The sequence below is a fragment of the Mesoplodon densirostris genome, chromosome 10, assembly GCF_025265405.1.
Source record: "Mesoplodon densirostris isolate mMesDen1 chromosome 10, mMesDen1 primary haplotype, whole genome shotgun sequence".
Classification (NCBI taxonomy): Eukaryota; Metazoa; Chordata; class Mammalia; order Artiodactyla; family Ziphiidae; genus Mesoplodon; species Mesoplodon densirostris.
The window spans coordinates 38,037,680-38,064,541 of record NC_082670.1 but is presented as its reverse complement, the minus strand read 5'-3'; the positions used below and the strand labels follow the sequence as shown (position 1 = coordinate 38,064,541).

General features: G+C 40.0%; 1 protein-coding gene across 2 annotated transcripts in view; it reads right to left on the bottom strand.

Moving 5' to 3' along the window:
* Positions 1-25,197, bottom strand: part of STK38 (serine/threonine kinase 38) — a 41,381-nt gene extending 16,184 nt beyond the window's left edge. The window contains exons 1-6 of one of the 2 annotated variants that reach the window (XM_060109376.1): positions 24,898-25,197; positions 20,751-20,886; positions 7,834-7,885; positions 6,798-6,920; positions 4,992-5,075; positions 993-1,116 (exon numbers count right to left, since the gene is read on the bottom strand). In XM_060109376.1, coding sequence (XP_059965359.1) covers positions 993-1,116; positions 4,992-5,075; positions 6,798-6,920; positions 7,834-7,885; positions 20,751-20,881 — 514 coding nt within the window. In that variant the 5' untranslated portion in view covers positions 20,882-20,886; positions 24,898-25,197. The remainder of the gene's footprint in view (positions 1-992; positions 1,117-4,991; positions 5,076-6,797; positions 6,921-7,833; positions 7,886-20,750; positions 20,887-24,897) is intronic. The other variant, XM_060109377.1, reaches the window with a different exon arrangement.
* Between the last annotated feature and the right edge of the window lie 1,665 nt (positions 25,198-26,862).

Genomic DNA, 26,862 nt, shown 5'->3' with positions numbered 1-26,862 from the left:
GGCTGGCTCTAAGTTATCTGCAAGGCCTTAGTGCTGTGGCCCCACCTGTGTGGGCTTGCCCAGATGATCAGAGCACTCAGGCCAGGCGGCCTATGGCTCTGCAGGCCAGCTCCACCAGGTGCAAAGGGCAGGGTCCAGGAGACAAGAGAGTCTATGGAAGATGGTGCAGGTAAGGTTTGAGGAGACACATGTCAAGGGGCTGGCTGGTTACTGAACTGGTTCTTACTCCCATTTAACGACTGGCATCTAAATGTTAAAAAGTTTCTCCTCATTCTATCAGATAGGTTCTTTCCTAGCCTTCATCAGTTGTTAATAAAAAATTATTGATGACCCTAAATCTAAACTAAAGGTTGTCACAAGATCAAATATTACACCACAATTATATTAGTTTTGCTATAGAAGCAAAAAAGAAAAAGTTTTCTTTCTTTCCTACCAGTATGCTCACAGTTTGTCTGCTCACTGGGAAACAGACTGTGTTCCCCAGAACAGATGCAGATGCTCTGTGCTGGGTGTACTTTGGAGCTGTCTCAGAAGATGCACATGCCGAGTTACATAAAACTTGAAACCTCAGAAATGAGAAACTGATTGTGACTACTAATATAGGTAATGAGAAATTCACTTTTTAAAAGTTATAGAAAAAAAGTTGAAGCACAGAATGTAATAGCTTCAATTCTGTCACTGGGGTAACTAATTATACATGATTCCACTGAAAGGAGGGCAGGCAAAGCCCCTAGTTTATTCCTATATATTTAGAAAGAAAAAGAAAAGAAATATCCATCTGAAATTATGAGAATGAAGGAGGTTACTTTTATGGCCCTAAAGCTGTAGGAAGGTACCCCAGCACAGACAGGTTACTGACCTCCTTACAGACCTAAAAAGATACAGAAAGCAACTTTGTGAGCACGATTAAAAGTAGAAAGGAGGGTTAATTGATGTGATAGAGAAACCACAAAACAAAAAGGAAAAATGACCTTTCATCGTCAAGTAATTACCTCCGGGCAGGAACTCCATGATTAGGTAGAGGTTTAGCTTATCCTGAAAACTATAGAACATTTTCACAACCCACAAACTGTCTGCCTCCACTAGAATGTCACGCTCCGCACGAATGTGGCCAACCTGGAGGTACACGCATTTGATTAATGACAAGCCTTGCTCTGCTTTATTAGACTGTATATTTGTTTAAACAATTTAAATACTGTTTTGAGTATTAAACTGTGATGACACAAAAGATCTAATTTATGCTTAGGCAAACCTACTAACTCAAAATTGACAACATTTGACTTGAAGGTATTCAGTGATGAAAACTTGAGTGATGAAAAGCTTAAAAAATGGCAAAATCAATGGCTTGAATGCAAAGGGAAACTTTAACAGTGCTATAAATGGAACCTCTGATTAGTTAAAATTACCATCCTTTTGCATATCTTTTTGTCCTAATAATCCTTTTTGATAGAAACAAGTCCCCAAGATGAGACTCTCTAAACACATCCTCCCTCAGGTCTTCAGTGACATCTGCAAAGACAATGCCTTGGTTGACAATTCCAGAATACTCTGATGCCACAACATTCAGTTCACTGCTGTGCACACAGGATGTGCTCGATCAGTTCTTACTGAACTTAAATATAAGAACACCTAAGAAAAGTTGTAGATTCAAATTTATGACCTTGACGTTTTCCATTTTTACTGAAATATCTAGCTAGGAAGACCAAGTTGCCAAAGGTTTGGGAGAATTACTTCATTAATTTATTATTATCAAGTTTACCTTATCTACTTTAAGTATATAATAGTAATCAAAACACTGCTGCATATTATCAAGTCCCACCCCCTCTCCTCTTATATAAGCATCACAAGATGCAAAACTGGGTTGAATCAGGTCTAAATTTATTAAGACCCAGTCTAATCCTTGAATAGAGGTTTTGACCTTAACATATGTTCCAGGGCTGGACCTCCTAGAATATGTTCAGAGGTAAAGATATACCAAGTTCACAAACCAGCACTTCTATTGGCAAACTCAGCCCATGGTTTTTGTTTTGAGACAATGTGCTGTATGCTTGTTTGTTTTACTGGGATGTCTTTACCAAAGACACAGATCCCAGCCCTCTCTCCTGTCCTACACCTAACCTGCCTCATTCTTCCATGCTAACTCCCACAGGTCTAAAAGCATTTGAGTTTTCAGTTTCTACTAAAATTGTTCTTTAGGAAATTTTTAAATAAATTCAATGTCTTAAAACAGGGGTCTCTAGTACCAGTCTGCAGCCTGTTAGGAACCGGGCCGCACAGCAGCAGGCGAGCAAGCGAAGCTTCATCTGCTGCTCCCCATCACTCCCCATCGCTTGCATTACCACCTGAAACATCCCACCTCCCTCCGCCAGTCTGTGGAAAAATTGTCTGCCACGAAACCGGTCCCTGGTGCCAAAAAGGTTGGGGACTGCTGTCTTAGAAAATTTACATTTTTACATCTCTACTTATGGTATGAGGGTGGGAAAAATGGAAGAAGGGTGATAAGGAACAGTGCTATAAAATCATGAAGAAGCCAAGTAATGCTTTGAGGAAATGCTCATGCCAAAAATGCATTGCTAAAATGCAGACCTGGCTATGACCCAGTCAATTACTACACGAAGACCATACGCGGCAGCATTCACCCACCTCTGCTTCCCCTGTCTCCTGTTAAGGCCTCTACCTACTGCAGGGATGTATGGAAAAGAACAGACACTACCACTGCCACTTGTCACTCGCCTTAGAGGGCAGGATGGTGACTGCAACATTCTCAGTTTGTCACAGGGAAAGCTAGAAAGCTACAGGTACTGTGACCATACCTTGCCCTTCTCTCCTGGGGCTGAGACAGCAGCTAAGAACCTCAAGATCTAGGGGTGGAGTCAGGTGATTTTAGGGTAGGGGAGGGAAGAGCCAGAGGTGCAACTCACACCAGACTTCCCTTTCCCCTGTTTCATAAATATAGAACGGGGTGGGGGAATCACATGCTAGCTGCTACCCTGGGCACTAACTAGGAAAGCAGAGATGGAAGTCAGTCTTTGGTTCCATCCTAACACTATACTGGCATCACAACTGGAGGTTTTCCTTTTGCACTGGAAGAGAAACATGAAGAGACTAGCTACATGCTGGTCTCTTATCCTTTAAAATTTATTTTCCAGGCAGCAGAAATTTCCATCTTGTGGGACAGAATAACCACCTGAACTCTCAGTGGGTAGCTGTAATTCCTGCTCAGTTTTGTAACAGCAAGCAAAAAGTTTTCCTCTGGATAAGCCACCTATACCTACAAAAAGTTAGGCTCTGAATCTATACTTTGTCAGCCCCACCCAGAAGTGATGGATTTGCCCCACAAAGCTGCTCATGCTTCCTCAAGACAGCTGACCCAGGTAGAGTCTGTGGCCAGAAACTTTCATTGGACCACACTGAGATCAAACTTAAAGAGCTGAGTCCATCAGCAAGGTGAGCTACTAATTTAAGTTAATGCATCATTTAAAATCTTAATTTTAAACATTAAAATTTTTAACAGAACAGACATGTCCTTTATTTTCATGTAGAAAATTTTTAGAAACTGATTTTGAAGAAGGTACAGTACTTGAGCAAATGTTTTTACACAATGTTTGGATCATCCTGTTACCATTTCTGTTACCTCTGGCGCATGCTATGAAGGATTAATAAGTCAAACTCATGATGTGTACTTCTCTTTACGATTTTATTCTGAATGCTAATCATTTGATAAAAGAAGATTTTGAGTCTTGCTTAAAACTATAGGAAATATATCTTGTAAAAATAGAATTTACTTGTGAAATACAAAATATACTGACTAATCAATACAGCCTTAAATTTTCCTTTTCAAGATTAACTGAAACTCTTTCAGTGCCTACACCCATATCTCACACTAATTTTTAGATATAAATAGGGCTAGTGTGCATTTTGAATAAGGTTGGTGTTAGCATAAACTATATTGTCTGAAGATATACTGCCAGGGTATTTGATACTCTCGACCAAAATTCCTGGGAGTCTAAAGCTTCTGGGTAATATCGGAAAATTAAAGAGAAAATTAAAATTCCAAATTTTGAGCTGGCGCTTAAATGAAGGGCAGAGAAGCCTTGGTGATTACATCTCCTCTCGAGCAGCAGGAAGGACTGGGTGTGGGGCTGGCCTCCATCCTGGCTCTTAGGCTCTGTATCCAGAGCTCTTCTTTCCATGGGGTCTCTCTGCCCTCCTGTAGCAACTGGTATTCTACAGGATATTTGCAGGTGGCACGGATTACAATCTGTTCTTAAGCAACCTGCTAAATTAAACTACATTTATAGAAAGTCTGCATTCTCATTTTTAATGTATTGTCCAATATTTAAAATCTTAGTTATTCTACATGAAGTACTTAATGCATCTTATAAATCTATTTGCAAAGTAGGTTTGAGGTTTTAGAAAGTATTCTTAATCATTAAAGGAGAATCTGCATTGCTCTGCCGTTTGCATTATATTTTTTTCAAATGCATTCCAAAAGAAGACTGGTCTTAGGTAGTGATGAGCCACTGAGAAGACCCAACTTTTGTTTGCATGTACAGAATGAAGCATGGTAAGACACATTTTAGATCGCAAATTCTAATTCCTAAGCCTCAGTTCCAAGGTGTATATACAACTTCTATCTCTCAGCATTCAGTAAGGAACATGCTACCACAGTAAGAAAGACCTCAAAAAAAGGCTCCTGATGACAAGGACAGCTTGTGATCAACTGGGAGACACAAATATCAGATATTTCTCTAGTAGGTTTTCAAATTTAAAAAGTCTGCACATAATGTATAGGTATTATTTGTACTTTTAAAATACATGTAACTCCTTCTTTTGGGGAGAAAGAAAAGTAATATTACATGTATATTCATACATGACAGGGCTAAAGAAAACTAAAATAGGAATATACACTTCAATTAAGCAAAAAGAACAGTTCTAGGAGATAAAAATTTATAAGCTGACTAAAATCGCTGCTTCAATTGTGCTTTTACCTGTTCTTTTTCAAGCATATCTGCTTTACGGAGTATTTTCATTGCATACACATGCCCTGTATCTTTCTTCTGAACAAGCCGCACCTAAAAGTTATAAAGAAATGCCAAAAGTTCACAATGCCAAGCTAATGCTTTCATGTGTTATAGGAAGTAATATTTAAACTGGAAAAGTACTGCAATTTTTATATAAGCAACTAGCAATAACAAAGCAGAAGAAAATGCTTTTCAATGTCCCCAAATGGATATATTACACACAGTGAAGTCAGTGCTGGAAACATCCTCAAATATCTCCACATCTGAACAGCTCTGGCTCCCTAGTTGAACAAATCAATCTAATTTTAAACCCTCACTGTGGGAATTCCCTAGCGATCCAGTGGTTAAGACTCGGCGCTTCCACTGCCAAGGGTCCGGGTTCAAACCCTGGTCGGGGAACTAAGATCCCAAAAGCCACGTGGCGTGGCCAAAAAGAAAAAAACAAACCCTCACTCTGGAACTTAAGGGCTCATTAAACCCATGGCACATGTCAAGCAGTCAGCTCAGAAAACCTAAGGAAATGATTACAACAATGTTTAAAACAATAGCAAAAGCTCAGGTATAGAAAAAAAATGCCTGGCAGCATTAATAGGATAATAGCATAATTAGGGAAATAGCATTAATAGCATAATCAGGGAAGTAGGGTTTTCTGCAGTTCTCCTTCCTCTTTTCTATTTTCCATTTTTTTTTAGAGAGAGAGAACAGATAATTTATGATGAAAAGAAAATAAACGGTCTGCAAACCCAAACAAAACTTCTTGGAAATTTCCTGCACATCCTCCCCCTCTTCCCCCAAGATATGTATGTTTTCTTCTCCCTGCACCATTCTTTATGTTCTCGAGTCCCACATCCCCTCCTCACTGAACAGAGAGCTCTTTTAGAGGTGGTCCTGCACCTTTCCCTCTCTCAAGGGGCCAACAGGGATTCTGAACAATGAGGGATCAATTTAATCTTTCACCTGTGCCTTTGAATATGTACTCACATTTCCCCTAGGTACTGGTTTTTAATACTATGCTGCTCCTTTTATACAATGATAATGAAACTAATACATCAGTAGGTCATCCACTTTGGGCATTTTCCATGAATGGAGATGATCTTGCATGGGCTCATTCAAACCCTCCCCAACCAACAGACTGCTCTTGTGACCAAGCAGGATGCATATGCAAGACCAGCTGGGACAAAGTTGCAAATGCTTTCACTCTATACCACCACTTACATAACTTATTTCTATAAATTCTGTCACCTAGGGCCATCTTTTTAGAGCTGTACCAATCTGGCGGGAAGAAATAAAGGGTGGAGATATGCTGTGAGTTTGCTCCTGGAGAGGCAGTGTAGTGCAAAAAGCAAGACCTTCAAGATCAGGAAGACCTAGGCCCCGCTTCTGGTACCACTGCTCAATGGTTATGTGATGCTGGAACATTACATATCCCCTCGGAGTCTTAATCTCATCGTGTATAAAATGAGTTACTGTCATGATTATAGGAGAGAAGCACTCAGTAAGTAATAAATATTGATTTCTTTCTACCTTTCAACTCTCCCTCTAGATCAATACTTAAACCATCAACATCATCTCTGGAAAAGCAGAGAACAACCAGATCCCTAGGACAGTGAGGAGGGGAAGAAAAAGAAGACAGAACACTTAAGATGTGGGGCTGGCATGCACGACCCACACACTCCATACTTCAGTTATATCAAGAATCATGAGCTCATGGTGTTAGAAGCTTTGAAGTTCTGTGGTATTTCTGTATTTGACAAGTCGCTGTGGTTTTTTTACCTCACCAAATGCTCCTCTGCCTATTACTTTTAAGGACTCAAAATCTTCCAATCCAAGTCTTGTTCTCTTCAAACGAAGAAACTCTGTTTCCTTCCGAGCATGTGCTGATCTCCTGAGTCGTTTCTAATGTTTAAATAAAGAGAGAGAGGTGGGAAGGGGAGGAGTTGGAACTCTGAAACTCCGCAACAAAGCTGTATTTGTGGTTTAACCCACCTGCAAAGCAGGGCCACACCAGACTAAGCATCATCTGTTCACACATGAAAGCACCACAGAATGACCCTTACAAGATCACTCCTCCCTTCCCAGGCCTTCAGATACAATAACCAAGCCATACTAAACAGACGGTGCCTCCTGTGAGGGCTCTGACTAACCTATGTCAACAATCAACTTTTCTAAAGCTTCTAATGAAGGAAGGATAAACAACGAACATTTTCCTTTAACCCTTATATAAAAGTGTGGTTTTTAAATTTCCCTCTGGATTTTCTTTACACATTGTGGTTCATTTTATGCATTAACTTTCTACTGTTCCTACAAGTCTTGGGTATTTTTCACCATTTTCCTGGGTTCTATGATTCATTCCTCTTTTTGAAAGCATTTCCACTGCCATTTCAGTTCCTTGCATGGTTTCGAGTTAACTATATTTTCTGCCACATCTGTGGGCATTGGAGGGAAGGGCTGATTTGAGAGAGATTTTGCCTTGACAAAGATTTTAGAAACTTGCCCCACTTCTATGGAGCCTTTTCAGTGAATTAAAAATGCTATAATTTGCTTTTTTAAATTTTATTTCATCTCTTCCTTTTCTTGGAGTTCTAAAGCTAATTAAATACAACAGAGCATAGAGAAGTCATCCTCTCCCGGTACTTAATAATTAACTTCTCCTTCTGCATGAGTACGTAAATCCAGAAGCACACCAGCCCTCATAATTTCCTGTTATTGAGTCAAAACCATTCCCCTGTGCACCAAGGCTAACAACTTGGTGGATAAGATATGATCTGCCATGCTGGGTTTCAAGGAAAATATTTTCAATATTAATTACCTCTTCATCTTTTAGGCCTTCTTCTTCCATCACTTTTTCTAACTTCTTTTGTCTAAAAATAAATAAAGACATATGAAATAACATTTGAATGATAACTTTCCGTTATCTATATGCAAACAATATTTTTACTGATAAAAACAGGTAAATCTCAAAATGCTTCATTAAAACAACCAATTACAGTTATTAAAACAAATGAAAAGATTCTCACCCTTTGTCAGTTCTACATTTTGACAAAAATTCTATGTTAATGCAACAAAGAATCTTATTTCAAAATGAAAAGTTCTCTTTTTTTTTTGGTAACATTTCCTCCTTAACAAACCACAAACAGCTGGTGTTTGATAACTTCTTCTATCAGGGCGTTTCTCTCCTTGTCCCTGACTGAAATCTACTTCCTTTACTTTCACATCTTCCTCCTCCTCCCTGCCACAAGCAAAGAGTAATAACAACAAAGGTAAACACAGAATTTGGAGATTCAAGGGGGGGAAATGTTCAAAAAAGGTGACTGGCACTGCTGTTAAATCTTAAGACTCAAAGCCGCATGGCATGGCCAAAACAAAAAAACAAAAATCTTAAGACTCTAAATCCTTGGAGTGCTAAACTTTAGGAACTGCATCCAGGAATGTTTTTGCTCTATATTCTCATACTGATTTGATAAAACTAAAAGAAACAAGTAAAACTTCCTTACAACCAATTCCACACAACTTTTATTTATTTGGCATAACAAATGAAAGCACATGGGCTGGAATCTCCTCTATCACTTATCAGCATTCCAGACAACAGGCAAGTTGAGCAGAGCAGGGAAGAAGTACAAGGTACACAAAGCAACAGCCTGTGGTCTAGCGCAGCTGAGGCACACACAGCTTGGAATGCCACACTAAGAAGGCTGGCTCTTAGTCTGTAGACCTCAGAGCTATCAGAGGCTTGTGCACTAAGGAGTGGTGTGATGAGGTTTCTATTTCAGAATGGCAGCCCGAAGTAATGAGCTGATGGACTGGCAGGGAAAGCAACTGACAAAGACGGAGGCAAAATGGAAGTTATCGTGAGTCAGATGGACAGTAAATACCTGGAACTAGGGCTGGAAACCTAGAAAGAAGTGGACAGAGCTACTGCAAAGATAACCAACTGGCAGAAGGAGTCAAGGGAACAGTCTTAGAATTTCTTGTGTGGGAGGATAATGATGCCACTAACCAAGACAGGAAACACAGAGAGAGGAACATGGGAAGATAATGAGTTTTATTTTAGTCAATGAGTATTTACTGCTATAATAGTATTTAGTTAAAATGAACATTTTTATTTAATTATATTTAATTACTGTTAGAAATCATATTACAGTACAAATCCACAGGCTGAGATGATAAACAAGAATTTGTGTCCAAACTCCCAGGAAGTGAAAAGATCTACTCTGACCGTGACGGAAAGAAGAAAGCATTTGCATGGCTCCCAGTCTGCCCACTTTTCTTCTCCTAGTTCCCAGAATATTTTGGGATATGCATCTATGTGTGCATATGTATTGGAGGGAGAAGTCTGTACTATTGGCAATTTCAGGAGTGAAAATTAATTCCATCTCCATGGTTAAATAGTTGAAGTAGGGAAGAATAAGAAGAGTCAATGCATGGCAAGAACTATAAGAACTCAACCATGGTCAGCTCCTTTTGTGCCTTGAGTATCAAACACCGTCATACTTTCTGACTATATATTCTTTGAATGACCACACCAGACTGTGACAGCAGTCCAATGTGCTATCACAATGTGTGTCACAGGGACAGCCCAAATTTTAAAACTAAACTGGACAGTATTCTACAGCTCTGTTGCAAGCGTAATTAAACTGGTCTCAGTAGATAACCTGCCTGAGAGTAAAGTTAACAGAATCAACACCTTGAACACAATCAGATTCTTTTCTTCTTTTTTTTTTTGGCCGTGCCACGCGACTTACGAGATGTGAGATCTTAGTCCCCTGACCAGAGATTGAACCCAGGGCCTCAGGCAGTGAGAGCTCGGAGTCCTAACCACTGGACTGCCAGGGAATTCCCCTCAGATTCTTTCATTAGAGAAAGCATCCAGAAAAAGCCTCTATCATGCAAAATTATCCATGGTAATGATTTATTGGGACCAAGCAACAAAGATCTTGAAGAGAACGCAAAAATGGCAAACACAGTGACGTCTTACAAAAGGCTTACAAGTGACATCCTCTGTAAGACAATACCAAGGAATTACTAACTTTGTTAGACTCACTTTGGCATTGTGATGACAAGAAAATGGCCATATTTTTGGAGATGCATACTGAAGTACGTAGGATTGAAATGACAGATGTTTGAAATTTGCTTTAAAACACAATAGCAAGAAAGAATAAAATGGAATAAATGAAACAAATTTAGCAAAGTCTTGATAATTACTGAATCTGAGGGATGACGACTATATGGGGGCTCATTGTATTAGTCTTTCTACGCGTATGTTTAAAAATGCCCACAATGATTGAGAAAGGCAGGCCCCTCCACCACATGTCCCTCTTGTCGCAGGGCCCGGCTAGCTAACGCTCCAGCCTTTGATGAGGCCTCTTCAGCTCAACTCCAGTGTTCCAAACCAGAACCCTGGGAGGAAGAGGCACTTTCACACACAGAGGCCACACCCAACCCCACCCAGCAAGGCTTCCGTGACCTCCATTTATTATCGTGTAAGACCATTTCCCACATGAGATGGTATGTTCTTTTGAAGGAAGGGACCACATCTGAATCCTCCTTCTCCACTAAGAATAATGCTTTGTACACAGCAACTTTTTAAGATGTATGTTGCTCAATTAAAAAAAAAAAGAAAGAAAAAAGGTCGGAACATGTCACAATGTACACACACATTCATGACTACTTCTTTTAATTAGCCCCCTTTACTACACCTAATGTAGACTCACCTCCAAGCACAGCTTGATTCAGAGGCAGCAGGGATGGCAGGAAAAGGCTAGTCCACTCTACAAGCAAGTTGAGTAGACAGTATTTCTAATTTCTGCTGATGACACACTTAAAATAACCAGGAAAAATGGTATAGAAATAAACAGTGGGCATCTCCATGATCAAAACTGAATTCTCAAGAAATACCCTAAAAATGAGTATTACACAAAATTTTAAAAATCTCAACAAATTACTTTGGTTTGACTGATATCTAGTCAGTGAATATCATTAGATAAGTCTAGACTTAACCACTTCTGGGGCCCAAATAAAACTGACAACTTGCTCACTAGTAATAATCACACATTGCAACTCAGTATCAGATCAGACTAAAAGCAAACAGTTAGGAAAACCTGGGTAAGAATATGGAAGAGAAGTAGCAGAAAATGCTGGTTCTCAGAGGGTAAAATGCAGGATAGTTCTTATTTGATTTAGGGAGAGAGCATACAATTATTGCCTATTAAATTAGGCTTTTATGGCTTTAATTAATCCACCAAAATATTATTCATAAAGAACAGAAACAATATAGAATATTTTGTAAAAAGAAATGCCAGCTGCCTCAGTTTTGATTTCAAACTGCTCAAATTATCCAAACCATTCATTTTCTATGAACAACTAGGCAATTATCAACACCTATCTCTCTTATGTGTACCTAGGATCACATAAGAGAACAGGAGAATTGCTGTTCCTGGAGAAGCTTACCACAGAGGACACTACCGAAGGCAAAACACAGATTAAAAAAAGAATATGAACTTGCACTACTGAAGGGATTCAGTTTATCATCTATAAGTAGCTTTAATAAGCATTCTGCAACACTGTACAACGGGCAGTAGACTCAAGGAATTTAACTGTGTTGAAACCAATATGTAGAACTTACTGTAGTGTTTCTATGAAATAGCCCAACGTTCTCATATTCTACCTTTATACAGAAAATAATTTGCAAATGATTTTTTTCTTCTGCCTTTAGGCTTTGGTCTCATTTCCCCTGCAGTAAATCCTTTGTTCAAACATAACCCAGTGCTCTACTATAAATGGAACAGCACAGAAGTTGTATATAAGTGGGAGAAACACTAGAGATTTTAAAGGCAACAAGACAAGGCATATACGAACAAAATAAAATTTTGTATTACAACATGATCTTTTATTAGCCCTCAAATTTACTAGCCCAATATCTATTATTTTAAACTGCTCATCATATATTAGCCATATACCCATAATAAAATGTTTCTTTACCATCAATTGTCTCATACCATTAAAACTCTGCTTATTTATCAAGGTTCTGTGACTTTTCCCCCATAACATCAAAACACTTGAAACTCCATTTCTGACAGTTCTAATTTTAGTTTACTTACTACTGTGGTAGCACCTGCCAATCACTGTTTTTCTTTTTTTAATTTTTAATTTTTGATACAATTTTGAAAGCTTACAATCCATTTACAGTTATTACAAAATATTGGCTATATTCCCCATGTTGTACAATATATCCTTGTAGCCTATCTTACACCCAATAGTTCATACCTCCCACTCCCCTCCCCATACTGGCCCCCCTTACTGGTAACCACTAGTTTGTTCTCTATATCTGTGAGTCTGCTTTGTTGTTGTTGTTGTTGTTGTAATTTTATTTATTTTTGGCTGCATTGGGTCTTCGTTGCTGCACGTGGGCTTTCTCTAGTTGTAGCGAGTGGGGGCTACTCTTCGTTGTGGTGCGCAGGCTTCTCATTGCGGTGGCTTCTCCTTGTTGCGGAGCACAGGCTCTAGGCACATGGGCTTCAGTAGTTGTGGTGCACAGGCTTAGTTGCTCTGTGGCATGTGGGATCTTCTCGGACCAGGGATCGAACCCGGGTCCCCTGCATTGGCAGGTGAATTCTTAACCACTGTGCCAGGGAAGTCCTCTTTTTTTGTTGTATTCACTGGTTTGTGGTATTTTTTAGATTCCACATATAAATGATATCATACAGTATTTTTCTTTCTCTGACTTATTTCATTTAGCATAATGCCTTCCAAGTCCATCCATGTTGCTGCAAATGGCAAAATTTCATACTTGTTTATGCCTGAGTAGTATTCCATTCTGTGTGTATGTATATATGTAAATAAACCACATCTTCTTCATCCATTCATCTGTTGATGGACACTTAGGTTGCTTCCATATCTTGACAATTGTAAATAATGTTGCCATGAACACTGGGGTGCATTTATCTTCTCAAATTAGTGACTTTGGGTTTTTTTTCAGATAGATACCCAGGAGTAGAATTGCTGGGTCATATGGTAGTTCTATTTTTAGCTTTTTGAGAAACCTCCATACTGTTTTCCACAGTGGCTGCATCAATTTACATTCCCACAGACAGCGTATGAGGGTTCCCTTTGCTCAACATCTTCACCAACATTTGTTATTTGTATTCTTTTTGATGATAGCCATTCTGACAGGTGTGAGGTGATATCTCATTGTGGTTTTGGTTTTTTTTTTTAACATCTTTATTGGAGTATAATTGCTTTACAACAGTGTGTTAGTTTCTGCTTTATAACAAAGTGAATCAGTTATACATATACATATGTCCCCATATCTCTTCCCTCTTGCGTCTCCCTCCCTCCCACCCTCCCTATCCCACCCCTCTAGGTGGTCACAAAGCACCGAGCTGATCTCCCTGTGCTATGCAGCTGCTTCCCACTAGCTATCTATTTTACGTTCGATAGTGTATGTATGTCCATGTCACTCTCTCACTTTGTCACAGCTTACCCTTAGCCCTCCCCATATCCTCAAGTCCATTCTCTAGTAGGTCTGTGACTTTATTCCCGTCTTACCCCTAGGTTCTTCATGACCTTTTTTTTTCTTTTCTTTTTTCTTAGATTCCATATATATGTGTTAGCATACGGTATTTCAGAAAGAGAAAAACAAATACCGTATGCTAACATATATATGGAATCTCATTGTGGTTTTGATTTGCATTTCTCTGATGATTAGCTATGTTGAGCATCTTTTCATGTGCCTGTTGGCCATCTGCATTTCCTCTTTCAGGTGTCTGTTCAGTTCTTCTGCCTTTTTTTTTGCGGTACGCAGGCCTCTCACTGCTGTGGCCTCTCCCGCTGCGGAGCACAGGCTCCGGACGCGCAGGCTCAGCGGCCATGGGTCATGGGCCCAGCCGCTCCGCGGCATGTGGGATCCTCCTGGACCGGGGCACGAACCCGTGTCCCCTGCATCGGCAGGCGGACCCCCAACCACTGCGCCACACGGGAAGCCCACTGCCCATTTTTTAATTGTGTTGTTGTTGTTGTTGTTTTTTTTGCGGTACGCGGCTTCTCACTGTTGTGGCCCCTCCCGTTGCAGAGCACAGGCTCCGGACACGCAGGCCCAGCAGCCATGGCTCACGGGCCCAGCTACTCCGCAGCATGTGGGATCTTCCCGGACCGGGGCACGAACCCATGTCCCCTGCATCGGCAGGTGGACTCTCGACCACTGCGCCACCAGGGAAGCCCCTGTTGTTTGATTTTTTGATGTTGAATTATATGAGTTGTTTATATACTGTTTTTCTTTTTTAATTTTTTAATTTTCTAGGGGTGATAAAACCTGAAATAAAATAGTCTTATCAAATTGTATCAACAAACTCAAGACCAAGTATCAACTCATGTCCAAAAAAGAGGGCACTAGAGAAATGCAAAAAATACAATGAGATACCACCCCACAACGGTCAGAATGGCCATCATCAAAAAATCTACAAACAATAAATGCTGGAGAGGTTGTGGAGAAAAGAGAACCCTTCTACACCACTGGTGGGAATGTAAATTGGTACAACCATTATGGAGAATGGTATGGAGGTTCCTTAAAAAACTAAATATAGAGCTACCATATGATCCAGCAATCCCACTCCTAGGCATATATCCGGAGAAAACCATAATTCGAAAAGATACATGCACCCCAATGTCCACTGCAGCACTATTTACAATACCCAAGACATGGAAGCAACCTAAATGTCCATCGATAGAGGAATGGATAAAGAAGATGTGGTATATAAATATACAATGGAATATTACTCAGCCATAAGAAAAATAATAATGCCATTTGCAGCAATAAGGATGGACCTGGAGATTATCATGCTAAGTGAAGTCAGTCAGAGAAAGACAAACATCATATGGTATCACTTACATGCGGCATCTAATTTAAAAAATGATACAAATGAACTTATTTACAAAAACAGAAATGGACTCACAGATCTTGAAATCAAATTTATGGTTACCAAAGGGGATACGTGGGGGGAAGTGAAAAATCAGGAGATTGGGATTAACATATACAAACTACTATATATAAAATAGATAACCTACTGTATAGCACAGGGAACTCTACTCAATATTCTGTAATAACTTATATGGGAAAAGAATCAGAAAAAGAATGAATATACATATGTATAACTAATTCACTCTGCTGTACACCTGAAACTAACATAACATTGTAAATCAACTATACTCCAATAAAAAATTTTAAAAATAAAAAACAAAACAGCAACAAAAAAAGAGGGCGCTAAAAAGATTAACAAGGAAATACTAATTCTGAAAAGTTCAAAGTATCTACTGTTTTTTTTAATGAAAAATAATGGTGATTTGGTAACAAAAATTACAAAAACATTCTAATCCTGTTAAGTATCTAACATTCTCTTTTTACTGTCTTTTGATTAATTTGGTCTTCAAGAAAAGAAAAACCATGAAAACTTTTGGAAGGTCTTTGCATCTTGAGAATCCAAAACAAAAAAAGCACTGATTTCAACCGATTTTGGGGGTGCAATCTTAGTGTAAATCAAAATATAACACTTACTAACAAAGTAGATAAAACCATGTATCATCTTGTTCCTGGAGAATGTGATACATATCAATGATGCACCACAGGGCAGAGCCAGTAGGATTAAAAACCAACTGACTGGGCTTCCCTGATGGCACAGTGGTTAGAATCCACCTGCCAATGCAGGGGACGCAGGTTCAAGCCCTGGTACAGGAAGATCCCACATGCCACAGAGCAACGAAGCCCATGCACCACAACTACTGAGCCTACGCTCTAGAGCCCGTGAGCCACAACTACTGAGCCTGCGAGCCACAACTACTGAAGCCCACGCACCTAGAGCCCGTGCTCTGCAACAAGAGAAGCCACTGCAATAAGAAGCCCGCGCACCACAACGAAGAGTAGCCCCCGCTCACAACTAGAGAAAGCCCGCGTGCAGCAACAAAGACCCAACGCAGCCAAAAATTAAGTAAATAATTAATTAATTAATTTGGAAAAAACCCATACCAACTGACTATTATCAAATAAGACAAGTAACTTAATCAGAACTCATAAGCAATTGCTTTGTAACTACAATTCCAGAAGCTCTGATTTCAAGAGAGTGGCTGTATTTGAAAATAACCATCTCCAACAGGTTTCACATGCCTAGAGATAGAGTGCAAATTTATTTTTGAATTCCCCATGATCCTAACAAAGAGCACTGTACAGGCTCTTGTTTGTCCCAGTGAACAACAGCTAGCCACCACCAGGTATAAAGTATCTTGCTATTCCACATATAGAGCTGCATATTTAAGGTCAAGTCATATATCCCATTTAAATTATGATCTACACCCTCCTGCAGAAAGCTGTTGCAAAAAATCCTTATCCAAACGTTAGCACACTGAATCCAGCAACACAGCAAGAGAATAATGCATTATGACCAAGAGGGTTTACCCCGGGAACGGAAGGTTAGTTTAACATTCAAAAATCAGTTCATGTAATTCACCACAGTGAGAGAATAAAGGAGAAAAAACAGTATGATCATTTCAAAGATGCAGAAAAAGCATTTGACAAAATTCAATATCCACTCATGATAAAAACTCTCAGTCTCATAGGAACATAAAGAAACTTCCCTAACCTATGAAGAGCATCTTTGAAAAAGCTACATTATCACAACTAACAGTGAAATAGTGCTTTCCCCCTTAAATCAGGAACAAAAGATGTCTACTCCCACCACTTACATTCAACATTGTACCTGAAATCCTAGCCAATGTAAAAAGGCAAGAAAAAGAAAGAAAAGTTGTACAGATTGGAAAGGAAGGCATAAAACTCTCTATTTGGCTATGACATGATTGTTCACATAGAAAATCCTAAGGAATCTACAAAAAAGCTACTAGAATAAGTAAATTAGCAAGTCACAGGGTATAAGGTCAATATACAAAATTCAGTTATAGTTCTATATGCTAGCAGCAAACAAGTGGAACATGAAATTTTAAATATCCACTTACAATAGCATCAAAAAACTCCAAAAATACTAGAAATAAACAAACAAAAGACATGAAAGGGCCTCCCTGGTGGCGCAGTGGTTAAGAGTCCGCCTGCCGATGCAGGGGATACGGGTTCGTGCCCCGGTCTGGGAGGATCCCATATGCCGCGGAGCGGCTGGGCCCGTGAGCCATGGCCGCTGGGCCTGCGCATCCGGAGCCTGTGCTCCGCAACGGGAGAGGCCACAACAGTGAGAGGCCCGCATACCGCAAAAAGAAAAAAAAAAAAAAAAAAAAAAAAAAGACATGAAAGACCTCCACCCTAAAACTACAAAATACTGCTGAGAAAAATTAAAGACCTAACAAAATGGAGAGATAAGCCTCAGAAGATTCAATATTAAGATGTCAACTCTCCCTCAAACTGATCTACAGATTCAATACAATTACAACCATCAGGCTTTTCTATAGAAACTGACAAGCTGATTCTAAAATTTATATGGAAATTCAAAGAACCTAGAATATCCAAAGCAATCTCGGAAAAAAACAAGAACAACAAAGTTGAGGACTTAACAGTTTCTGACTTCAAAACTTACCACAAAGCTACCGTGATAAGACAATCTGATACTGGCATAGGGACAGACAAATAAATCAATGAAACAGAATAAAGAGCCCAGACACAGGTACACAATTACACAGTTCTTGATTTTCAAAAGTGCCAAAGCAATCTAATGGGGAAAAGAAAATCTTTGCAACAAATAGTGCTTAAATAACTGGATATCCATAAGGAAAATCAATAAATAAATCTCAAACCCCACCTCATACCATACACACTTATTAACTCAAGATGGATCATATAAATGTAAAAACTAAATCTATAAAACTTCCAGAAGAAAACGTAAAAGAATATCTTCATGACTTAGGGGTAGGCAAAGGTTTCTTAGAGGTCACAGAATGCAATAACTACAAAAGAAAAAAATGCCAAATTAGATGAACAGGAAAGCCACGGACTGGGAAAACTTTGCAAAACACACCTACAACAAAGGACCAGTATCTAAGATATATAAGAAACTCCTAAAACTCAATGGTCAAAAACTTTGAAAACTCCTAGAACTCAATGGTCAAAAACTTTGAATAACACTTCACAAAGGAAAATACACAAATGGCCAAAAAAGCACATAAAGAAAAATGTTCATCATCTTTAATTGTCAGAGAAATGCAAATTAAAAAAACGAGGGACTCCCCTGGTGGCGCAGTGGTTCAGAATCCGCCTGCCAATGCAGGGGACCCAGGTCCCACATGCTGCGGAGCAACTAAGCCCGTGCACCACAGCTGCTGAGCCTGCGCGCCTCAACAAGAGAAGCCACCTCACTGAGAGGCCCATGCACTGCAACGAAGAGTGGCCCCCACTCGCCGCAACTGGAGAAAGCCAGCAATGAAGACCCAACACAACCAAAAATAAATAAATTTATTAAAAAAAAAAAGAGGAAGAGTTTAAAAATAAAATAAAACAACAATGAAATGCCACTAAGCATCCACAAGAAAAGCTAAAGTTAAAAGACTGACAATGTAAATGTTAAAAAATATATATAAAGCAACTAGAACTCTCATACACTGTTGGTAATATTTTAGAAAAAGGTCTAGCAGTTTCTTATAAAACTAAACATATACTTATGTATGTTTACAAGCCAGCCATTCCACTCCTAAATATTTACCTAAGAACTGAAAACAAACGTTCACAAAAAGATCTGTACACAAATGTTCAGAGAAACTTATTCAAAACAGCCCAAAACTTTAAAATGCCCAGATTTTTATCAACAAAAGAATATATAGGGCTTCCCTGGTGGTGCAGTGGTTGAGAATCTGCCTGCCAATACAGGGGACACGGGTTCGAGCCCTGGTCTGGGAAGATCCCACATGCCGCGGAGCAACTGGGCCCGTGAGCCACAACTACTGAGCCTGCACATCTGGAGCCTGTGCTCCGCAACAAGAGAGGCCGCGATAGTGAGAGGCCACCGCACTGCAATGAAGAGTGACCCCTGCTCACCGCAACTACAGAAAGCCCTCACACAGAAACGAAGACCCAACACAGCAAAGATAAATAAATAAATAATTAATTAATTTAAAAAAAAAAAAAGAATATATAAACAAACTATGGTAGTCATAAAAGAGAATGGTACTCAGCAATATAAAGGAACAAACTATGCACACAAAAGCAACATGGATGAACCTTGAAAACATTAGGCTGAGTGCAAGATGCCTTATTCAAAAGAATCCATTATACATGTCCCATTTGTATGGAATAGACAATATTAATCTATGGTAGAAACAAAATCACAACCGTGGCCTGGGGTTGAAGGAGAATCTCCAGGGACGGACTTTCTGGGATGATGGTAATATTCTACATCTTGATAGGGGTTTAAGTTATACAGGTGTATGTATTTGTCAAAACTCCGAAACGTACCCTTAAGGTGGTGCATTTCATTGTACGCAGATTTTCCACTCTCTTAAAATATATATAGAAAACTCCATTTGTTATACAAGCAGAAATATTCAGAAGTAAAACATATAGACATCTGCAGCATACTTTGAAGTACAAGCAAAAAGTTAAGATGAATTAATGAATGGATAAAGGAATGGATAGATCGATATGTGATAAAACAACAGATGATAATAGTAGAATCTATATAATGTCTGTATGGGTATTCACTATAATTCTTTCAACTTTTCTGTACTTCTGAATATTTTCATAATAAAATATTGGGAAAAAAATTTAATTATCAGTTACTACATGGATAGTGCACACTAGATCAGTAACAATAGTTGCTACTGTAATAGGGAAGAACTTTTTGTATTCTATTACAAGTTAATCACTAAAGGGATGTTGCCTATAAGCTTAAATTATACATGAATGCCCATCTCTGGGAAACCAGGTAATGAGCATTAAGCTAAAATACCTTTGTTTAGTTCACAGGAAACATCCTGACCAGGCCCACCTGTGAATGAATGACTGCAGAGAGGGAGAAATTAACACAACGCCTCTGGAGGTTGATTGGAACCAGGAAATGTTTGACTTTACTCCCTTCCCTTTTAGTAGAAAAGGAGCTTCAGGCAAGATGGTTCTTTAGGGGCAAACCACCTTCTCGGTTTGCTGGCTTTCTGGATAAAGTCGCTATTTCTTGCCTCAACAACTCGTCTCTCGATTTATTGGCCTGTCATGCAGCGAGCAGTATGAGATTGGAGTCGGTAACGCTACTACCCCATTAACTATGTGATTACTGTGTGAAGCACTTTGGTGGGTACTCATATATGTTATATCTAATCCCCACAGCAATCCTGCAAGGCAAGTAGTAGTATCCCCATTTTCCAGATGGGACAGCTGATACGCAGGAAGACTAAGAACTTGTTCCAACCTCATACAGCTACTAAATGGTAAAGGCAGGATTCTAAACCCAGATCCGGCTCCATAAGGTTTGCTCTTTCCATTACATCACACTGCCTTCACAATGAACTCTAAGGTTTTGGCCCAATTAATTTTTTTATACTACCATGAAATTTTATGTTATTGATTAGCAGTAGAAATAAGTGGGTTAATAGCAAGGGCTTTGGAAATCAGTGACACTGTCACTCCACTGTACTCGAATAGGCTGTAACACGGCTGCTGCTATTCTTGTCTCCTTTCAACCATATTATGAATGTGATTTACGGTACTAGACCTGGATGCCAAAACCATGACACAATTTTCTCAAAATTCTTTACCTCATTTCTCGTTCTTCATGTTGAGCGATAAGGTTGCTATAAAAATTCTCCAGTGTCACTTTGGTCATTGTCACCCTTTCCTTTGTGTGATTACTCATGGCCGAGCAAGGTGTTGAGCCTGTCATTGCCATGGCTGCTAGAAACAACAACAACAAAAAGGTATCAGTTTTGGAGTTAGAATCCACCAATTATGCACTCTCTTACCCTATTGGTAGGAATGTAAATTGACCCAAGTTTTCTGGAGGACAAACAATATATAACAAAAAACAAACAGAATACTTGGTGAAAATAAGTATACATTAATGTTTTTTGACCCGGAAATATCATCCCTAGGTATAAGGCCTAGAGAAACTGTCACACAGGCTCTTAAGGGAACATGCACAAGGATGTGCATTACAGAGAATGTTCACTATGCCATCATCTGTGTTATGAGAAGTTGGAGGCAATTCAGTAAGCAAATCATAAATAAAATGTTGTGGATGCATACAAAGAAATACCGTACAACAGTCAGAAGCCAATCTACCTGTATCTAAAAGCAACATGAATATATCTTTAAAGCATAGTGTTGCATGTTTTAAAAAGAAGAGAACAAGATTACAATACCAGATACATATATTAAGAATATATAATAACTTAGTACAATTCTTTGCCATCCAGGAATCTATCTTGAAGAAATCAAAGACCCATAAGGATTCATACACAAGGGGATTCAATGCAGCATTGTAATGACAAAGAAAAACTAGAAGTAACTTGAATAACCAACAACAGAACTGATTAAATTATGGAAAAGTCCTACAATGAAATTAATATGCAGACAATTAAAATATGCTCCAATGTTTAATGTCAGGGAAAATATTTCCAGTTTAAGTGAAAAAGAATAGGTTAAAAAACAGAATGTATACCATTTTATGTGTTTACTGTATATGCACAGAATTATTAGAAATATATATCAAAATGTTATTAGTGGCCTAACTCTAGGCAGTGAGAATACAATAGATCATTTTATTCTTGTTTGTGTTTTCCACATTTTCTATATTTTCTTCAATGAGTGTGTACTATTACCATTAAGTTACCAAGAACTTTTAAATTTACAATTTCTATAGTTTAAAAAAAAAAATCTATGACTAAAATCTTCATCTACAGGTATATATGTACTGCGACATGGCTTATGGTTATTCGATAGACGTTTACCATCTAGTTGAATTGACAAGTTAAAACAAAGACCTATGATGGAAACAATATTACAAAAGAAAAAACCTGAATCCTAATTTTAGTGATGGAAGATACCTTAAAAACAAGAGATCCTAACCTCCTAGTTTTACATATTTGAAAACCGATACCAGCAAGGTTTAAATAGCTTACAGAACATTTTTCCCGCCTAAATTTAAACCTCATTTGCCCTAAATATTTTTTGCCAACCTACATTGTCACACCTCGCCAAATTGTTCACCAACCTTGACTTGCTCCAGCATTGGCAATAATGCTCAATATTTTATCCTTATCATGCCTTCCTCCTACAGGACCTGCCTCTAAGTCTATATTTTCATCCCAATATGAAGCTGAGTAAAAATCAGGAGGGGCCAAGGGCCATTTTCAAGGACTTTTAAATTGTTTTGTAGAATCAACTTAGGCTTTTAAGGAATGTGCAAACACTAAGAAAATAGGCTTAACATTAAGCAATTTTATAAAAAGATACTCAGGGAAAATCACAAAGAATACTGTCATCAGAGAAAAAAGATTCAAAATCAAGGCTCTACTTCAAAGTCAATCATTTTGATTCATGATGCGCCAAAATGATCAGTAATCACAAATTCAAGATATTGAACTCATCTCTACCTTACTATAAAACGTTACTTTGTATGGGAAAGTTTCTGCTAACACCAAAGCAAACTCACATGTTTTTAGGCTATCAGTAGAATTTTTTTTAAAAACCTCTGTTTGGTTTATGAAGCTCGGGTGTGGTTCCTTATTTGTCAGCCTGTACCCCCTCCACCCACAATGAAAACCACATGTACTTTAAGTTTGGTGAAGAAATTTTAAAAGCAGATTTAAAAACAAGTCTGAAGCGAGAGAGCCCTTAGTACTCCTTTGTCTGAAAATTTCTGGAGAATGTCTCTGTTTCTCTCTCTCTCTCCCTCTCTCTAGTTATATATATATATATATATATATATATATATATATATATATATATATATATATATATATATATATATATATTTACACTTTAACAAATGAAATTATTTCCACATAAAAATACGGCTAGAGAGTGTTTAAGACAAACAGCGCCTTCCATATAATAGGCAATTAGTAAACATAAGTTGAGCAAGTTAATGATTTTCAGGTGTCAACAAAGGTAAAGAACAAAATTACATGTACATTGATGGGTATATAAAAACTGGGGCACAAACGTTTTGACCCATTTAAGTCACTACCATGACTTCCTAACCTTTGTAAAAAGATCAACAGGAGATTAAGTGCACTCAAAGAAACACATACAGCAGGCCAACAATGTTCTAGCTGAATGGTTTCCAACCTTCATACAGTCTCTGATGTAATGGCAAAGGTTGCACTGTCCTTCCCTTTGATGATTCTTCAAACCTCCTCCCCCTCCTCTTCCTCCGCTCATAAAAGCGTTAGCCTAATTCTAATAACCTTTCATCAAAAGTTACAATTACTAGTGCCCTACAGCAATTTATAGGTTTACTGGGCCAACCAAGTACTTTACAGGGCTTTACCTAAAGCTTTTGACAATTCAAGCCTTCTTGCCCTGACCTATAGGCCACAGGAGGCCCTATTTGTTTCATTCTCCAACTCAGAATTAAGAAATAATAGGTACGTAAGAAATTCTTAAAAGTTAAAAAAAAATTAACAAAAGAATGTAATCCTCATAAGTCAGGGCAAACGTTAAAAGGAGATCAAATGAAAACTACTGTTATATTCAATCTAGATAGTTATGCATGGTTAGCTGATTGACTTTAAAATGGTACCCTGTTAACTCCATAAATACCCCCTTTTCTCACCAAAATTCTTTATTTCTTTGTGACTGACAACTCAATATTTGGACAATTCAACACTGGGGCTGAGACTATTCCTTAAGAATTACATATCTAATTTCTCCTACTGAACTAACTGTAAGCCACTGGAGAGCAATATCCTTCCCCATATCATGCACAGTGCTATGCATAGTTAAGTACCTTATAAAAGATCTGCTAGGAAAATACTGGTCTCTTATGTCCATTACCCGGAGCTGAAAATATATATATGTATGATTGGGGTAGGGTTAGGACATGGAATGGTTTTCTATACAGAGTTGGATAGAGCTGTTCTACTCGTCTTATGAAGAAGCTGCCATCTAACGCTTGGGTGGACAGTGGAGCCTGTTATTGTGGCGGTGGTTGTTTTGTGCTTAGGGAAACCACATCCACTGCCTGGCTAATTCTAAGTCAGAGCCAAAGGGAGCTGAAAGGGAGAGGAAGCACGGGGCTTCTTCACTCCAGCCTTCCTCTGTACACTTCAAAAAGAACAAGTTCCTCTTTGTGTCGTTTAGTCAACTGGGAGATCTGGTCTCTCTACTTGCCGTTCTGCATGCTTTCTCTAAGTCTTTCTGCACAGACTTTGCTCCAAGTTCTTACTGACATTCCTTCTCCACTCATCTTAAAAGAAGTGTCTTCACTAAATTTCCCTGTGGTTTAGAGTTAGCTTCTCTGAAGGCCAGTACCCTAAGACTGACCATCAGGAAGGGGGCAGACGCAAAGGTACCAACATCTCTGCCTCACACAACACCTCTCAGGTTCTTAGAAAAAAGACAAGGAGGTGAACATTCCTAACGACCGACATCCCGGAGGGTACTGAGCGGTGGCAGGGAGCAGACAAAGCAGGCAACACGGAAAGAAAGCCTGGCTCCCCGCCCCAACTGCACACGAAGACAGAGAGGACGAGGTGGGGAGCCTGGGACTGGGAAAACATGCAGAGGACCGACAAGGAGCCTCTGGAAGCCAGGAGGAGGGGGCCTGTCAGCAGGGGCCGAAAGGGCAGGGCTGGAAACAGGACGCCGGCGGGAAGGGGAAAACCCCAAAAAGAGTCGGGGGAAGAGGAGAGAAGGGAAAAGCCAGGGATGGACCGAAGACAACAGCAGCTAGACACTCACCAGAGCCCCAGGGAAGGCAGGGAGGGCTGGGGGCGGCCGACAGCCGCAAACGCCGGTCGGGCCAGCGGTCTCGACGTGCGGAGAAGCGAAACCCCAGCACCAGCAGCCAGCCGACCAGAAGAGGGGACGCGACGCGTGAGGGGCTCTGTGGTAGGCGCCGAGGGGCGGTTGCGGGTGCGAACAACAGGAAGCGCCCCAACTGCCGGAAAAGACGGCAAGCTGAGGGGCCAAGGCGGACCGGTCCCTCACGGCGCAGACTGCTGCTGCGGCGGCCAGGGCCCCAGACTGCGCAAGCGTTACTTCCCCGTGAAGCGGTGGGGATTTCAGGTCTGCGCGTGCGCGGCCCCGCCCCTCCTCGCCTTATTCCAGCAGGAGAGGCTGTGTTGAGCGCGGAAGTGTGAGGTGTGGAGCCTTCTGGTGGTGGGCGGAGCTGGGCTCGGGGGAGGGTCTTTTTATTTTTATTTTGAAATAATTATAAGCTCACAAAAAGTTGCAAAATTAGTACAAAGAGGCCCCTTTTACCCATCACCCACCCAGTTTCCCTCAACATCTTACATAACTAAACTACATTATCAAAACCAGGAAATTAACATTGGAGGGATACAATTGACTAGACCAATGCAATTAACTAGATTACAAGTCTGACTCAGATTTAACCAGTTTGGCATGAACTCATTTGTGCGTGTGCGTGTGCGTGTGGGTGCGTGCTCGCGTTCACGTGTAGCTCCATGAAGTTTTATCACCTGTGTAATCTTGGTCCCCCACCTTCTCTTGATTTTCATCATAAATAGGTCCGCTGGAGTCCTTGGCCCCGCCTACTCTTCCTTAAAGTGAGGATTAACACGCCTTGCCTTGGATGGGGTTTGGAATCGGATACCGGGAGGGCATCCCAGTGTGTACAGAAGAACCTGGTTTTCAAGGCTTCCCAGCCGCTTAGTCCATCCCACCCCTTGAGTTAAAGAGGTCCCAAGCCTTTGGGCACTCAATGGTTCCTTGAGAGTGGAGTGCAGTGCTCTTAACCGGAAGTGTCAGGCTCCTGGAAACAAAGATGAGTAAGATATGGTCCCTGCCTGCCTTCAATAGAGGCCATGTAGGCAGAGAAAGAAGCGTGTGTGCAAGTCACTCATTAGTGTGTTTTGTGATATTAGGGTACCCCCACGCTCTTGTGTAACTGTGTAAGACCATAGGGCTTAGTTTTATCCTTCAAGCTTGGAGTCCCAGGCTTTGTTTCCTTAATGGTCTTAAAAACATAGGCTTTCCTTGAGTACTTTCATCTTTCTAGACTTCAAAGCCTAGTTTCCTTTTGTCTTAGCACACAAAAACCACTTCGCTGGGGCTTCCCTGGTGGCTCAGTGATTAAGAATCCGCCTGCCAATGCAGGAGACTCGGGTTCACGCCCTGGTCTCGGAAGATCCCACATGCCGCGGAGCAACTAAGCCCAAGCGCCACAACTACTGAGCCTGTGCTCTAGAGCCCGTGAGCCACAACTACTGAGCCCACGTGCTGCAACTACTGACGCCCGCGTGCCTAGAGCCTGTGCTCCACAACATGAGAAGCCACCACAATGAGAAGCCCGCAAACCACAAGGAAGAGTAGCCCCCGCTCGACAAAACTAAAGAAAGCCCGCGTGCAACGAAGACCTAATGCAGCCACAAATTAATTAATTAATTAATTAATTTAAAAAAAACCCACTTCACCTTTCATTCTCCTTGCCCAGAGGCCCTTCTCCCTCAGTGCCTTTTGTCAAAGTCCTCCCCATCCTTAACACACTTAGTCACAGTGCCAGATGTTTGCATAGCGCTTTTCAGTCTACAAACCACGTGCAAACACTTAATCTCAGGTGATCCTCACAACTCTTCTTCCTTTTTTTTTTTTTTTTAAATTTATTTATTTATTTTTGGCTGTGTTGGGTCTTCATTTCTGTGCGAGGGCTTTCTCTAGCTGCTTCGAGCGGGGGCCACTCTT